Here is a 16,334-nt window from a genome sequence, read left to right as displayed (position 1 = left end):
ACTGACGGGCTCGCGGTCTAATCGGGGGAGACGGACGGACAGAAACAATAACCGTCGTCCAGCCCAGGAGGGCAGCTCGGCGGGGCAGAGTAAGTTGTCGGCCCTCTTCTTCGGCGCCGCGGCCGGGATCCTTGCGTTCCCTTTTCTGTCCCGCTTTCATTTTCTGGATCCCGCTAGCTCATTCCCATCCAGTCCTCAGCCTCCCTTTCCCTCCTGGTCTGCAGCTCTGGGAAGAGGAGCGGCTTCCGGGAACGAACCTGTCCAACGAGATTAATCGTCAGCGGAGAATTCCGAGGCCGGAGCGTTCTGGGCTTCGCTGTTCCTACGTGTCTGTTTATCGTTGTATCGTGCTGCGTGCCCTGCCCCCGGTGAGTGCTCGATCGGCGCGACCGACCGACTGCTCGGTCGATTGATCGTCGGTATTTACCGATCCCTTATTGTGAGCTCTTGGGAGGGTACGCTACGGTAAGTAGACTCGATCCCTGCCTTCGAGAAGTTTACAATCTAGAGAGGGAGCCGGGCACTAAAGTCTGTTTTTTTAAAAAATGATATCTGTCGTTAATAATAACGATAGTATTCGTCAGGCGCGTACTATGTGCCACGCACCGTTCTAAGCGCTGGGGGAGATACAAGGTAATCGGGTTGTCCCATCTGGAGCTCACAGTCTTCATCCCCATTTGTCAGTCGAGGTAACGGAAGCACCGAGAAGTTAAGTGACTCGCCCGAAGTCACACAGCTGACAGGTGGCGGAGCCGGGATTAGAACCCGTGACCTCGGACTCCCAGGCCCGGGCACTTTCCACCGAGCCACGCTGCTTCTCTGTTCTCTGTTAAGAGCTTACTGTGCGCCGGGCACTGTAATAAGCGCTGGGGTAAAAGATACGAGTTATCAGGTAGGACCCAGTCCATGTCCCACAGGGCGTTTACGTGTGTTAATCCCCATTTTACAGATGTGGGAAATGAGGCCCGGAGGAGTGAAGCCATTTGCCCAAGATCATACGGCAGACGAGTGGTGGAGCCAAGGTTAGAATAATAATAATAACTGTGGTATTTGTTACGCGCTTAGCGCTGGGGTGGATACAAGCAAATCAGGTTAGACACAGTCCCTGTCCCAGATGGGGCTCCCGGGCTTAATCCCTATTTTCCAAGTGAGGTGACCGAGGCTGCGAGAAGCGAAGTCCTAGGTCACCCAGCAGACAAGTGGCCGAGGCGGGATTAGAACCCAGGTCTTCCCGTCTCCCAGGCCCGTGCTCTATTCCCTGCCTCCCAAGGAGTGCTGGCCCTTCCTGGGGGCAGTTGGACCGAGCTGTAATAATAATAATAATAATGTTGGTATTTGTTGAGCGCTTACTATGTGCAGGGCACTGTTCTAAGCGCTGGGGTAGATACAGGTGATCAGGTTGTCCCACGTGAGGCTCACGGTCTTCATCCCCTTTTTACAGATGAGGTAACTGAGGCCCAGAGAAGTTAAGTGGCTTGCCCACAGTCACACGGCTGACAAGAGCCGGGATTCGAGCCTCGTGTGGTGCTCATTTTGGCAGTTCCCGCTGCGTCGCTTTACAGGAGCGGGAACGTAAAAGCTGTTAAAGTACAACCTCCCCCGTGCGGGTCTAGTAGGCTCCGGGTGCGTGCCGCGTCCCGTAGCGGCAGCTGCCCGGCCCAGGGGCCGTGGGGAGCGGTGGGAAAGAACCGCCCGGACGGCCAGAGAAACTACAGAATTGGAGAAGCGTCCCCGGCTCACAGTTTTCCATCCCCGTTTTACGGATGGGGTAACTGGGACGCAGAGAAATTAAGGGGCTCGCCCGAGGTCCCGCAGCCGACGAGGGGTGGGGCCGGAATTAGAACTCGGGTCCTTCCACCTCCCGGGCCCGTACTCTTTCCGCCAGGCCGCCCTGCCAAGTGCAGGGCTTGGCGCCGAACTCGGCGGTCTGTGGAGATCCGAGCCTCCCGGGGTTCCTTTGCCTGGGAATCACAGGGACTGGAATTTCCTGTTTTTTATCCTGACGTCGTCAGACCGCAGGCACACATGGGAAACGTGGCCAACCGCCCTGTTCACTCATTCCGTCGAATTTACCGAGCGCTTACCGCGCGCGATACGACTCACCGCGAGGTACCTCGGATTCACCCGGGGTCGACGCCATCGATCCGGGGCTCCCGCCCCGGGTGGCCCTAAGAAAGTAGGGGGGCTACATTTAGCCCAGTTGTTCCTCCCATAAGCTTGTTCTTGCCATTTTCTACCCCTCCGTTACTGAGGGTGAGCCACGTAATGATATGTTGCTATTTGTTAAGCGCTTACCATGTGCGGAGCACTGTTCTAAGCGCCGGGGGAGGTACAGGGTCATCGGGTCGTCCCACGGGCGGCTCACAGTCTTAATCTCCATTTTGCAGATGAGGGAACTGAAGCACAGAGAAGTGAAGCGACTCGCCCACAGTCACACAGCTGACAGGTGGCGGAGCCGGGATCACGCGGCTCAGCGGAAAGAGCCCGGGCTTGGGAGTCGGAGGTCGTGGGTTCGAATCCCGGCTCTGCCGCTTGGCGGCTGTGTGACCGCGGGCGAGTCACTTCACTTCTCCGGGCCTCGGTTCCCTCGTCTGTAAAATGGGGATTAACTGTGAGCCTCCCGTGGGACGACCCGATGACCCTGGATCTACCCCGGCGCTCAGAACGGTGCTCTGCGCATGGTAAGCGCTTAACAAATGCCAACATCATCATTATTATTATTATTATCATAAACGGTACGCCGGTTCCCGGTGGCAAGGGATAGGGGGAGGAGGGAGCATCTCTCTCCTCGTGATGAGGTCACGGCCCTTGTGATGACCGTGCCACGGTGCAGGTCACAGGATGGCGGCGCGTGGGAGGTGTGACTCGGCCTTGGGCCGATCCCTCGAGGCTCGGCTCCTCGCGGCTTCGGTGGCGAGGACTTATCGGGCGTTCCCAGTCCTGGTGATTCCCAGGCATCCTTTCTGGAAGAGTGGAACCTCCAGAGGTCAATTTCTCAAGGCCCCCCAGACACCCGCCTCTAGAGCAGCGGTACGGCGGAGCGGATAGAGCCCGGGCCCGGGAGTCAGAAGGTCACGGGTTCTGATCCCTGTTCCGCCGCCTGTCTGCTGTGTGACCTTGGGCAGGTCGCTTCCCTTCTCTGGGCCTCGGACACCTCATCTGTTAAATGAAGATCGAGACTGCGAGCCCCACGTGGGACGGGGACCGTGTCCCACCTACCCCGGCATTTAGTACAGTGCTTGGCGTATAGTAGGTGCTTAACGAATACAGCGGTTATTTTTATTATCATCGTTGGGCTGTAAAGCTTGTCGTGGGTAAGGAAAGTATCTACCGACTCCGGCATGTTGTACTCTCCCAAGCGCTTAGTTCGGTGCTTTACACGTAAAAAACGCTCCATAAATAGCAGCGATGGATCGACGGATTGATCGGCCCCCATCCCGGCCTCCGAAGACCTCGAGAGCAGGAAGTGGCACAACTCATTTCAGGGTGTCGCAGCCCTTGTGATCAGGAAGTTCTTTTAAACGTCTAACTCTGAGCCTTTTTGCTGTTTAGTTTGCTTCTCAGCGCTCTGGGCCCGGCTTTCAGTGATCTGGGCTGGTCTGAGCGTGGGGCGGGCCAGACGACAGCGTTTTTGCAGAAGTTCCAAACTCGACGAGTATATGTGGAATCGGGTGTTTCTTCCTCTCCTCCATTGGGCGGGGAATTTTCGACTTTCATTTTCTAGCTGACGACCGCACGGGCCCGGGCCTAATGGAGAGAACGTGGGCCGGGAGCCAGGAGACTTTGGTTCGAATCCCAGCTCTGCCACTTGCCTTCTGTGTGACCTTGGGCAAGTCGATTCGGTTCTCTGGCCCTCCGTTTCCTCGTCTATACAACGGGGATGAGATTTCTGTTCTCTCTCCTTCTTAGACTGGGAGTCCTATGTGGGATAGGGGCTGTGCCCAACCTGATTATCTTGCATCTGCTCTAGCGCTTAGAACAGTGCTGGGTACAAAGTAAATGCTTCACAAATACCGTACGATAATATAATCGGAAGCAGTGTGATCTAGCGGATAGAGCGTGGGCCCGGGAGTCAGGAGGACCTGGGTTCTAATGCTGGCTTCACCACCTGTCTGCTGTGTGACCTTGGGTAAGTGATCCAAGGTAAACCGAGGCACCCACCAACTCAAGGGCAGACGGTGTCTTGTGACCGCCCGAGCTAGCAAAGCGGGACTCGAAAGCGCAGGCGGGACACCACCCCCGCAACTAAAACTGCTAGACTTCCCAGGCCAGGAGGACGGAAGGTGTCCCTCGCTCCCGTGCCGACCAAATAAGGTGTGAAGCCGGGAGGGGGAACGGAGATTGGACAGGCGGAGACCAGCGGCCCGAACGGTCCGGAAGGACGGGTGATAAACCCCCGCCGCCTCTGACGTTCTGGCCAGCGGATTGAGACATGCGGCTGCCAGCCGCCCGGCTCCTCTGCCCGGGGCGTTAGATGCCCACTCTCTACCGACTGAGGAGCCGTGGGACAGGAGGGCGTCCCACTGAACGCCCGTGGGGCTGGAAGCCAGGGCGCTCTGCTACGTGCGTGTGATGCGTAAGTGGATTCCTCCCGAGTGGGAAGTGTTTGTGGGTGGGAGCTAGGAGGCTTCGCCACGGGCTAGTGACGCAAGTGAATTCCTCCCAAGTGGGAAGTGCCGGTGGTAGCGAGCTAGGTGCTTCACCGTGTGTGAGTAACTTCCAGAAGGGAAAGATGAATTCGCTTCGGTGAAGCCTCTTTGACCCTGGTCTCTCCCTCTTGCCGCCCTTATCTTTGAACCCATCCGGGTGCAGCGGATGACAGCGAGTCACTTCGCTTCTCTGTGCCTCAGTTCCCTCAAATATAAAACGGGGATGAAGGCCGTGAGCCCCGTATGGGGCGGGAACTGTGTCCGACCCAGTGTGCTTCTGTCCCGCCCTAGCACTTAGTACGGAGCCTGGCACGTAGAAAGTGCTTAACAAATACTATCATGAACAATAATAATGTTAATTAAGATTAAGCCTTTCTCCCCGTAGACCGTTGGCTTGTTGTGGGCAGCGACTGCCATTCTTTAATGTTGTACTGTACTTACCCAAACGCTTAGTAGAGTGCTCTGCATACAGTAAGCGCTTAGTAAATAGGATTAAATGAATGAATTAAATGAATTAAAAACCGTGAGCCGCATCTGGGACATGGACTGTGTTCGACTGATTATCTAGTGTCTAAGAGTAAGCACTTAAGTACCGTTCTAAAAAAAAATTTAGGAGTCAGGAGACCTGAAGCCTAATTCCAGCTCTCATTCCTCCCCCCACCCTCTACTCTTCCCCCTTCCCCTCCTCTCAGCACTGTGCTCATTTGTATATGATATTTATTACCCTATTTATTTTGATAATGAGGTGTACATCTCCTTGATTCTATTTGTCTTGATGCTGTTGTCTTGTTTTTGTTTTGTTCAGTTTTGCTTTGCTGTCTGTCTCCCCTGTTTAGACTTCGAGCCCGTCACCGGGCAGGGGTTGTCTCTATCTGTTGCCAAATTGTTCATTCCAAGCGCTTGGTACAGTGCCCTGCACATAGTAAGCGCTCAGAGAAGCAGCGTGGCTCAGTGGAAAGAGCCCGGGCTTGGGAGCCAGAGGTCATGGGTTCACAACCCGCCTCAGCCACTTGCCAGCTGTGTGACCTTGGGCAAGTCACTTAACTTCTCTGTGCCTCAGTTACCCCATCTGTCAAATAGGGATGAAGACTGTGAGCCCCAGGTGGGACAACCTGGTTACCCTGTATCTCCCCCAGCGCTTAGAACAGTGCTTGGCACATAGTAAGCACTTAAATACCAACATTATTATTACTATTATTATTAATAAATACTATTGAATGAATGAATGAATGCCTCTAGGCTTCATTCATATTAATGTCTATCTCCCCCTCCAAACCGTAAGCTCATTTTGGGCAGGGAACATGTCTGCTAATTCTCTTGTATTGTACCCTCCCAAACGCGTAGAACAGTGCTGTGCATATAATAAGCACTCCACAAATACCATCGATTGATCGATTAATCTCGGAATATGTTCCGTCCACCTGACTCTTTCCTCTGAGAGTTCCCCTCCCAGATTTATCGAAGCGGCAGAGTCGGCCCGGTATCCTTCCAGCAGTCTGGATTAGCATTTCTTAGCTCCCGAGCAGTGCCGCAAAGGACTGAATCTGTTCTCTTAGGAGAGATCGCTTCTTTCTTGTCTCCAAACATCCGGTAGCTGAGGGGCATCATTAAGATCCTTGAAAGAAGGAGTTGTAACCTCTTACTTTATTATACTCTTCCAATCGATCGATCGTATTTACTGAGTGCTAACTGTGCGCAGAGTACCGTACTGAGTGCTTGGGAGAGTACAATAAAACAGAGTTGGCAGAGTTGGTTCCCTGTCCACGGCAAGTTTCCAAGGGCTTAGTACGGGGATCCGGACAATTTAAGCACTCAATAAATGCTACTGATTAGAGAAGCTGCATGGCCTAGTGGAAAACGCACAGGCCTGGGTTCTCATCCCAACTCCGCCGCAGACCTGCTGTGTGGCTTTGGGTCAGTCAGTCAACTTCTCTGTGCCTCGGTTCTCCCATCGACAGAATGGGGATTCAATACCTGTTCTTCCTCCTGCTCAGACTGTGAGCCTCGTGTGGGACCTGATTATACCGTTGGTATTCGTTAAGCGCTTACTATGCGCAGAGCACTGTTCTAAGCGCTGGGGGAGATACAGGGTAATCAGGTTGTCCCATGCCAGGCTCACAGTTAATCCCCATTTTGCAGATGAGGTAACTGAGGCACTGAGAAGTGAAGTGACTTGCCCACAGTCACACGGCTGCCAAGTGGCAGAGCCGGGATTCCAACCCATGACCTCTGACTCCCAAGCCCGGGCTCTTTCCACTGAGCTACGCTGATTATCTCGTATCTGCCCCAGAGCTTGGTACGGCTTTTAGAACAGTGCCCAGTGCTTAAAACAGTGCTTGGCACATAGTAAGTGCTTACCAGATACCACAATGATTGTTTAATTAGGGGCTATGGCAGTTGGTCACCCCCGCCCCCGTGTCCGCCGTGTTCTCTGCCGTCTGAGGCAGTGGTGGACTCCGAGTCCGGGGCGGGGGAATTAGGGAGGATGTGGCTTTCTGTGATGTTTTCTGGGGATTTTTCCTTTGGATTTTCCCTGGGTTGGAAATTTCCTTAAAAGCCCACGAGAAGACTAAGATGTTCTAAAGACAAAGTAGAAAGCATGATCCCTCCCCTCCTTCACCTCCTTACTCGCTTGTTTGTTCCTCCCAACGGTCCCACAGGAAAGGCAGAAAACAATTACACACTTTCCCATTAGCCTCTGTGTCGGTCTCTGAAAAACGCTCGCGTGACTCCACGTCGAATGTGTTCCTCGTGTGGTCCCGTGTGTTCTGATCCAAGGTTCGGTAGGTTCTGTAAGTTTCCCGTCGTGTTTGGGTCCTCCGTCGGATTGAAAAGGGAGGATTTCCAACGGTCATGTGTTGGTCGGGCAGGACTGCCCCATGTCTCCGTCCTTCAGAAGCGGCGTGGCCTAGGATAAAGAATGTAGGCCTGGAAGTCAGAAGGACCTGTTTTCTAATCCCAGTTCTGCCGCTTGTCTGCTGTGTGACCTTGGACAAGTCACTTAACTTTTCTTGGCTTCAGTTACCTCATCTGTAAAATGGGGATTGAGACCGTCAACCCCATGAGGGACGGGGCCTCGTGTCCAACCTGACTGGCTCGTATCTGCCCCAGGGCTTTGAACAGTGTTTGGCATTTAGTAAGCGATTAGCGAATACCATTATTATTATTATTTTTATTATCCTCTAGGTGGGTAAGGCCCAGGGTGGACACAGATTCGTCCAGCCAGTGTGCGGGGATATTTCGGACCACTCCGGATTCCCTCAGAGTGTGTTTCCCTGGTCTCCGGGGACGGCTTTGGCCTTGACAGGTGGAGTCCGCACCGGTTCATCTCCTTCCTCTCTCTTCTCTCAGGACGAACGATGCTCCCGCCTGAGACTTTCCGGGCGCAGAGAAGCCAGCTGGTGGCCCAGCTGGGCAGAGGCTCGACGGAGACCTTCGAGAGCGTGCTGGACTTCCTGCTCTCATGGGACGTGCTCACCTGGGAGGACTACGAGAGCGTGAGCGTCCGTGGACATCCTCCGTCCCAGCTGGCCCGGCGCCTCCTGGACATCGTCGGGAATAAAGGCGGCCGGAGCGGCGAGCTCCTGGTGGCCGCGGTGCGGGAAGCCGAGCGGGAGGTTCGGCGGGCGGGCGGCTCCTGGGAGCGGCTCCCGGAGGCTTCCGGCCCAATCTGGGACCTGCAGAGACAGAGGCCGGCCGTCGTCAGGAAGATCTACGGCCACCTGGACGACCTCTTGAGACTTTTACTCGATCGGGGCTTCGTCTCCAAGTATGAGTGTGATGAGATCAGGCTGCCCATATTTACGACCTCGCAGCAGGTAGGGCCGGGGTTGTTCTGTGCCCGTCGATCGAACGCCGACTACGTGCAGAGCACCGTACCGAGCGCTTGGGCGGGTACAGTACGAGAGGTGACAGTCGCGACCCCGGTCCGCAGAGGACTTGGAGTCCAGTTGACTGAATAAGACAGGTAGTAATTGTTTCGACTGAGCTTTCGCTGAGCACAGCGAGAAGCGGTGTGGCCCAGTGGAGAGGGCCTGGGCCTGGAAGTCAGAGGATCTGGGTTCCAATTGCTCTGCCAGTGCTTGCTGTGTGATCTTGAACGAGTCACTTAACTTCTGTGTGCTTCAGTTCCCTCAGCTGCAAATGGAAATTCGATACCTAATTTTCCTCCTACTTAAGGTTTTGAGCCCTCATGTGGGACAGGGACTCTGACTGACCTAATTAACTTGTATCTACCTCAGTCCTTCGAACAGGGTTTGGAACATGGTAATTGCTTAACAAGTATCATAAAACAAACAGAAAATGTACGGGACTAAATGTTGGCAGTGCGGCGTAATGGTCGGATTTGGGTCATTCAAAAGATCCTGTCGGCCGCGGGGCCGTAGCGAGGAAAAGAAGAAAGGGCACCGGCCTGGAAGTCAGAAGATCTGGGTTCTGATCCCAGCTCCGCCACTCGTCTGCCGCGTGAGCTGGGGCAGGCCTCTTCACTTCTCTGGGCCTCAGGTTCCTCATCTGTAAAATGGGGATTCCGAATCTGCTCCCCCTCTCCCTTAGCCTCTGAGTCCCATGTGGGACAGGGACCGTAACTTGTATCTCTCCCAGTGCTTAGGATCGTGGTTGGTACGCAGTAAGCACTTACCAGCTACTATTGTTATTGTATCACCATTGTTTGTAATAATAATTAACAATATTGATCAATCTGGTATTTACTGAGAACGTACTATGTGCAGAGCACTGTACTAAGTGTTTGGGAGAGTACAGTTCAACAGAATGAAATGGAATAGAAGAAAACAGAATTATTTCTATTATTATTCCTACTACTACTTAATTTCCTAGGAAGCAAAGGGGTTTGACGCCTGACTTATGTGGATCCGAGTAAGGGGTGCTCCTGTTTGGAGCCCAGCCCCTGAGCTGTTCTTGATAAAAGGAAGGGAGAGAAGGATGATCTCCTCTGTCTCTTTTCTCCTCCTAATAGTGGATGAATGTGGAACCTCTTCAGAGCTGAATTCGCAGGGAGCGAGCCCCTCTCCCCTTAATGAAGCTGATGGGAAGGAAGGCCAGAAAAGAAGGGAGGGGGTTGCCTGATCTGCCTGTATAATCTCCCCCGTAGACTGTAAGCTCATTCCATATGGGGCACTATCACCTTAAAGTTCACATTTTTTGTTTCACGTTGGTCGCAGGGCCTTAATGAGATCTCACAGTTCCGTCAGGAAACCGTTCGGGGGGCTTCGCTTAGTAATAATAATAACTGTGGAATTTAAGTTCTTACCATGTGCCGTCCACCGTGCTAATTCCGAGCGACTTCGTTTTAAAGCTCTGGTGGTCACGTGATGGTATTTTTGTGATTTTTCCAAAGGCAAGGCGACTCCTGGATCTGGCTAAAGCCAAAGAAAATGGAATGGTCGAGTTTCTCCTCCATCGTGTTCAGCAGTTACCGGACCTGCCCGCTCCACTGCCTGACGGTACGTAGCCCCTGCCCTGAGTTTAATTTGCTGACCACAGCAATCCTCCAGACAGAACGTGCAATCAGCAGCCGTTCGGAGTTGAATTCTTCCCTCTTTCGTTGGAAGAGGATATTTGGTCCCCGTAAGAACTCAACTCCACCGAGGGGTTCTCCGAGTTCTCCCTCCCGACGTGAACCGCACCGCGACACCTCCCCGCTGGCAGGTCCAATTTGTGTCGGAATCTAAAATAAGAACCGTTCCCCACTGCGTAAGAGCATAAAGAGGGGTGCCGGGTGGAGATAGGATCTAGAATCTCCTGAGATAGTCGTCTGCCTCGAGCACCTACTTGCATACCGATCAATCAGTGTAACCAGAGCACTGTACTAGGCGTCTAGGAGAGTACAATATAACAGGGTTGGTAGGCGTGTCCCCTGCCCCCAGGGAGCTTGCGGTCTAAAGGAGTAATGATCATTATGGTATTTGTTAAGCATCACGTCTGAAGCGCGGTTCGAAGCACCGGGAGAGGTACAAGGTAATCAGGTTGGACACGGTCCCCGTCCCACGCGGGGCTCTCGTCTTCATCCCCGTTTTTCGGACGAGGTAACCGGGGCCCAGAGAAGTAAAGTGACTTGCCCGAGGTCAGACAGCAGTCAGGTGGCAGAGCTGGGGTCGGAACCCGGTCCTTCTGACTCCCGGGCCCAGTAAGTGCTTGGGAAAGAGCAGAAGATGCTCAGGCGATCGGATTGGTATTGGACTGACTGGCCCCGTCGCGCTCCAGAGCCTCCTGGGCTAGGCGAGCGCAACCTTGAGCAAATTCCTCATGTCGACGTTTCACCCTGCCCATTGGCCTCTCCCTCTGCCAGATGGCGTCTTTGAGAAGTACCAGTCCAAGCTGAGGGCCACGCTCTCTGCCCAGTCCCGCTTCCTCAGCACCTACGATGGGATGGAGAATTTATGTCTGGAGGACGTTTACACGGAGAACGCCCTGGAGATCCGGAAGATCGACGGGGCCTCGGAGCCCTGGCGGAAAGGCCCGGCCCCCCTCGGCCTCCCCGACCTCTTCGATCCCGGCGGCTCCCTCAACGAGGACGCCGACACGGTGCTCCTGGTGGGGGGAGCCGGGAGCGGGAAGACCACGCTCCTGCAGCGGCTGGTCTGGCTGTGGGCGACGGGCCGGGCGTTCCAGGACTGCCTCTTGGTCTTCCCCTTCAGCTGCCGGCAGCTGCAGCGCCTGGGGAAGCCGGTGTCGGTGAGGACGCTCTTCTTCGAGCACTGCTGCTGGCCCGACGGCCGGCAGCGGGACCTCTTCCGGTTCATCCTCGACCGCCCCCAGCGGGTCCTGCTCACCTTCGACGGGTTGGACGAGTTCAGGTTCAGGTTCGCCGAGGGGGTGCGGCACTGCTCCCCGACGGAGCCCACCTCGGTCCAGAACCTGCTGGTCAACCTCATCCAGGGCAACCTGATGAAGGGATCCCGGAAGGTGCTGAGCAGCCGGCCGGAGGCGGTGACCGCCTGCCTGCGGAAGTACGTCCGGAAAGAGGTCGGCCTGCGGGGCTTCTCCCAGGAGGCCGTCGAGCGCTTCATGCGGAAGCACCACGGCGACCCCAGGGTGGCCGACCGGATCGTCCGCCTGGTCGGGGCCACCCCGGCCCTCCGCGGCCTGTGCCACGTTCCCGTCTTCTCGTGGATCGTGTCCCGGTGCCACGTGGAGCTCCTGCGGCTTCGGCAGGGCGGTGGCGGCGGGGCCCCGAAGACCATGACCGACATGTACTTCCTGATCGTGCGGCACCTGGTGCTGCGCTCCCCGCTGGAGGGGGACCGGGGCCCGGCCGGAGGGGTCTGGCGGGGGAGGCTGCCCGCCCTCCTGCGCCTGGGGGAGCTGGCGCTCGGGGGCCTGGGGGCGGGCTGCTACGTGTTTTCGGCCGGGCAGCTGCAGGCGGCGGGGGTGAGCGCGGAGGACCTGTCTCTCGGCTTCCTGGTGCCCTCCAAGGGCTCGGCCGGAGGGGCCGGCGGCTCCCCGGAGGCCCGCTTCGAGTTCCTGCACGTCACCTTCCAGTGCTTCTTGGCCGCCCTCTACCTCCTCCTGCACGGCGACGTCGCCCCGGCCGCCGTCGGACACCTGTTTCACCGCCCCCGGAAGAGCCGCGTCCTGGAGCTCCTCTACCCCCGGCTCTGCATCCCGGCCGCCCGGCGAGAGGAGGGGAGGCCCGGCTCCCTCCCCTGGGGCGCGGAGACCGTCGACGTCCAACTCACGGCCAGCTTCCTGGCGGGCCTGCTCTCCGGGACCAACTTCGCCCCGCTGGCGGAGAGCCACGGGTCGGAGGCGCTGCTCAGGAAGCGGGCGTCCGCGCGGAAGTGCCTGGCCCGGGGCATCGAGAGACACTTCAGGTCCATCCCGCCGGCGGTGCCTGGAGAACTCAAGAGCCTCCACGCCCTGCCCGCCTTCCTCTGGCTCATCAAGAGCCTCTACGAGATGCAGGACGAGGGCCTGGCCCGCCGAGCCGTGCGGGGCTTCGAGGTGGAGCACGTGAAACTGACCTACTGTGGGGTCGGCCCGGCCGAGTGCGCGGCCCTGGCCTTCGTGCTCCGCTTCCTGAGGCGCCCCGTGTCTCTGCAGCTCGACTACAACTCCGTGGGGGACGTGGGTCTCGAGCAGCTCCTGCCCTGCCTGAAGGTTTGCAGAGCCCTATAGTGAGTGCCCTTGTTTTGCTCGGAAATACCTTCACTCGTTCAGTCGTTTTTACTGAGCCCTTACTGGGTGCAGAGCACTGTATTAAGCGCTCGAGAGAGCACGGTACGACAGTAAACAGGCCCGTGCCCTGTCCGCGGCGAGCGGGAGACTCGCCCCGTGGGTGAGTCTAGCTGCCTCTCCCGCGGGGAACGCGCGGCGCGGCTCAGTTAGCTGGGAGAACTGGCGCCTCTCCGGGCGCGAGCTGCTTGGAACGGCAGCTCTCCTTCGCAGCACTCCCGGAGTGGGGGGTCTGGATCGGCCTGCTCTTCGGCGGAGCGAACCCCGCCGGCTCTCAAGTGACGATAGCGATTTTAATATCAGTAATGATCGTGGTATTTACTCAGCGTTTGCTAGGTGCCGAGCACTGTACTAAGCGCCGGGGAAGATGGTCCTTTTCCTCTGTTCATCCTAACCGCCCGACTTCTCCAGAGCTGGGGAAATAGCCAAAGAGAATTCTAGAGTGTGACCAGGTTGATGGCGTTTCCTTGACTTCTTTTTTAAGGTGTTCGTTAAGCACTTCCTATGTACCAGGCACCTTACTACGGACTGGGGTAGGGACACAGACTTAATCCCCATTTTACAGATGAGGGAATTGAAGCACAGAGAAGTGAAGTGACTGCCCCAGGTCACAAGCAGACACGTGGAGGAGCTGGGATTGGAACCCAGATCCTTCTGACTCTCGGTCCCATGGTCCATCCGCTAGGCCGGGCTGCTTCCGAAGAGGCCCCCGAGAGACTTTCCTGATACATATTAAGAAGTCACACTGTAGTACCTCTTCGGCCCATGCCAGCGTCTCCAATTTCCTCTTGGGCCATTACCCCTTTCCCGCCGTCTTCTGAAATTCCCCCCTCACTTCCTTTTCAAAAAATCGGCTCAACGTGTCCCACGGTGAGACTAGGACAGACTACTCCTCCGATCTTGGGCCCTAAATCCCACTGCATCCGAACTCCCGGGGGAGCGAGCGCAGCCTTGAAAGTCTGGAATGCTCAATTCTCGCTGTGTGCAGATTTTTAATTTTTCTAAATTTCTGAGTGATACGTATTTCCGACAGGAAGGGGAAAGGAGGGGGAAGACCATCAGGGAGACAAAGAGAAGAAGTTACCGCCAAGGGCAGCTCAGGCGTGGGCAAAACCAGCACAGAGCGAGAGGCTAAGACAGAGCAAAAATGAGATCTGATCTCTCTCAAACTCAGCTGGCTCCCAAAGTTAGCATGGTATTGATTAACTGGTTCCTCTGTGCAGAGCACTGTACAAAGCGCTGGGAAGAAAATACATAGGTGAAAAGCAGTCATCGTCCTTGGCCCTAGAGAGGTTTCTCCATCTACGGGAGGGGAGAGGGGGACCAGCCGTAGACTCCCAAGGAAGGCTGAAATACTAGAAACGCAAAAGCAACGCGACAGAACAAGACACTAACTTGTATGAGAGAAGCAGCGTGGCGTAGTGAATAGAGCAAGGGCCTGGTAGTCAGGTCATGGGTTCTAATCCCGGCTCTGCCACGTGTCTGCTGTGTGACCTTGGGCAAGTCACTTCACTTCCCTGGGCCGCAGTTCCCTCATCTGTAAAATGGGGATTGAGACCGTGAGCCCCACGTGGGACGGGGATTGTACCCAACCCGATTTATGTCCACCCCAGTGCCTGTGCCCGGCACATAGTAAGCGCTTAACGAATACCGGAATTATCATTATCACAGCAAGAGGGACGGGGAGTCACGGCTAGAGGAGCAGAGCGTTGGACTCCCCGCGGCTCAGAGGGACAGACGGGAGGCCTGGTGTGTGAACGTGTGTGTACGGATGTGTTCTCATGCAGCGGGCCGTAGGGGTGGGCTATAAGAGGACTGGATATGGGCTCTCGCTGCTCCACTCCCTCCGGTCGGAGAAGGAGGGGATGACGGGAGTCCTGGGCGAGCCGATTGACCTCGACCTATCACTGCCGTTGCTCCTCCTCCTCCTGGCTGCAAAAGAAGGGGCTGAATCCGCAGGGAAGTGGAGGAAATTGCACGGACACCGGAGACGCGTAGTCTTCAGAAAACCTGCACATTTCCGGAAGGTCCAGATTTCTTTTGTCCGCATTTGAGGGGCGTTCCGGACTACACGGAATCTGCTCTCTTTATTAGGACATTCGTTCATTCAGTCGTATTTATTGAGCGCTTACTATGTGCAGAGCGCTGTACTAAGCGCTTGGAATGTACAAGTCGGCAACAGAGACAGTCCCTGCCCTTTGACGGGCTTACGGTCTAATCGGGGGGAGAATAATGTTGGTATTTGTTAAGCGCTTACTATGTGCAGAGCACTGTTCTATGCACTGGGGTAGATCTCTCCAATTGCCTCATAATGGAAAACCGACTGAGAATCAGTAATAATTATGGTATCTGTTAGGCGCTTACTATGTGCCTGGCACCCGTTCTAAGCGCTGGATAGTATTTAGCGGGTAGAACACTGTACTAAGCTCTTGGGAGAGAACAGTAGAGTTAGCAGACCTCAAGAAAGGCAATCTACCCGGGGAGACAGACGCTAGAATAAATTAAAGACAGCGGAAGCAACCGAGTTTAAGGTAAGAATGATGTTGGTATTTTTTAACCGCTTACTATGTGCCGAGCACCGTTCTAAGCGCTGGGGTAGACAGGTAATCAGGTTGTCCCACGTGAGGCTCACGGTCTTAATCCCCATTTTACAGATGAGGTAACTGAGGCCCAGAGAAGCTGACTCGCCCAAGGTCACACCGCTGACAAGCGGTGGAGCCGGCATTCGAACCCATGACCTCTGACCCCCACGCCCGGGCTCCTTCCACTGAGCCACGCTGCTTCTCTACATACGCAAGTCCTTCCGGGGAGGAGGGGGAAGCAGAATGGCTTAGTAGATGGAGCACGGGCCTCGGGGGCAGGAGGACCTGGATTCTTAACCCCCCCCCCTTTCTGCCGCTTGTCCTCTCTGTGACCTCGGGCAAGTCACTTCACTTCTCTGGGCCTCAATTACCTCATCTAATAATAATGTTGGTATTTGTTAAGCGCTTACTACGTGCCGAGCACCGTTCTAAGCGCTGGGGGAGACACGGGGGGATCAGGTTGTCCCACATGGGGCTCCCAGTCTTAATCCCCATTTTACAGATGGGGTAACTGAGGCCCAGAGAAGTTAAGTGACTTGCCCAGTCACACAGCTGACAAGTGGCAGAGCTGGGATTCGAACTCATGACCTCTGACTCCAAAGCCCATGCTCTTTCCACTGAGCCACGCTGCTTCTCTACAAAATGGAGATTCAAAATCTACAAAATCTACAAAATCTACAAAATGGAGATTCAGACCGTGAGCCCCATGTGGGTTATATCGCACAGAAAGCGCTTGACAAAAACCATTAAAAAAAACGGGGGGGGGGGGGGGGGGGAGTGTTCCAGTAACGTGAAGCGCTGAAGCGACGGTGTGGGAGGTCGAGATTAACCGGGGAAGGCCACCTGGAGGAGTTGTGATTAAGAAAGGAAATTTTCTCCTTGCTCAGCAATTCAGGGACCGAGAGAGGTT

General features: G+C 55.5%; 1 protein-coding gene across 5 annotated transcripts in view; it reads left to right on the top strand.

Annotated features, from left to right (window-relative positions):
- Positions 1–16,334, top strand: part of NOD2 (nucleotide binding oligomerization domain containing 2) — a 30,390-nt gene continuing 14,056 nt past the window's right edge. For 2 of the 5 annotated variants that reach the window (XR_003762963.2, XM_029076046.2), the window contains exons 1-4: positions 4,125–4,576; positions 8,001–8,467; positions 10,006–10,111; positions 10,957–12,784. Coding sequence is in view for 4 of the 5 variants with exons in the window: in XM_029076046.2 (XP_028931879.1) it covers positions 4,573–4,576; positions 8,001–8,467; positions 10,006–10,111; positions 10,957–12,784 (2,405 nt within the window). In the remaining variant the exon portion in view is untranslated. Of the gene's footprint in view, positions 90–224; positions 369–996; positions 1,023–4,124; positions 4,577–8,000; positions 8,468–10,005; positions 10,112–10,956; positions 12,785–16,334 lie in introns of those variants that run through there. The other 3 variants (XM_029076043.1, XM_029076045.1, XM_001519888.4) reach the window with 3 other exon arrangements.

Source organism: Ornithorhynchus anatinus, chromosome 11 (genome assembly GCF_004115215.2).
Source record: "Ornithorhynchus anatinus isolate Pmale09 chromosome 11, mOrnAna1.pri.v4, whole genome shotgun sequence".
Taxonomy (NCBI): domain Eukaryota; kingdom Metazoa; phylum Chordata; class Mammalia; order Monotremata; family Ornithorhynchidae; genus Ornithorhynchus; species Ornithorhynchus anatinus.
Note: the sequence above shows the minus strand (reverse complement) of the source record. Positions and strands in the feature narration are given on the sequence as shown.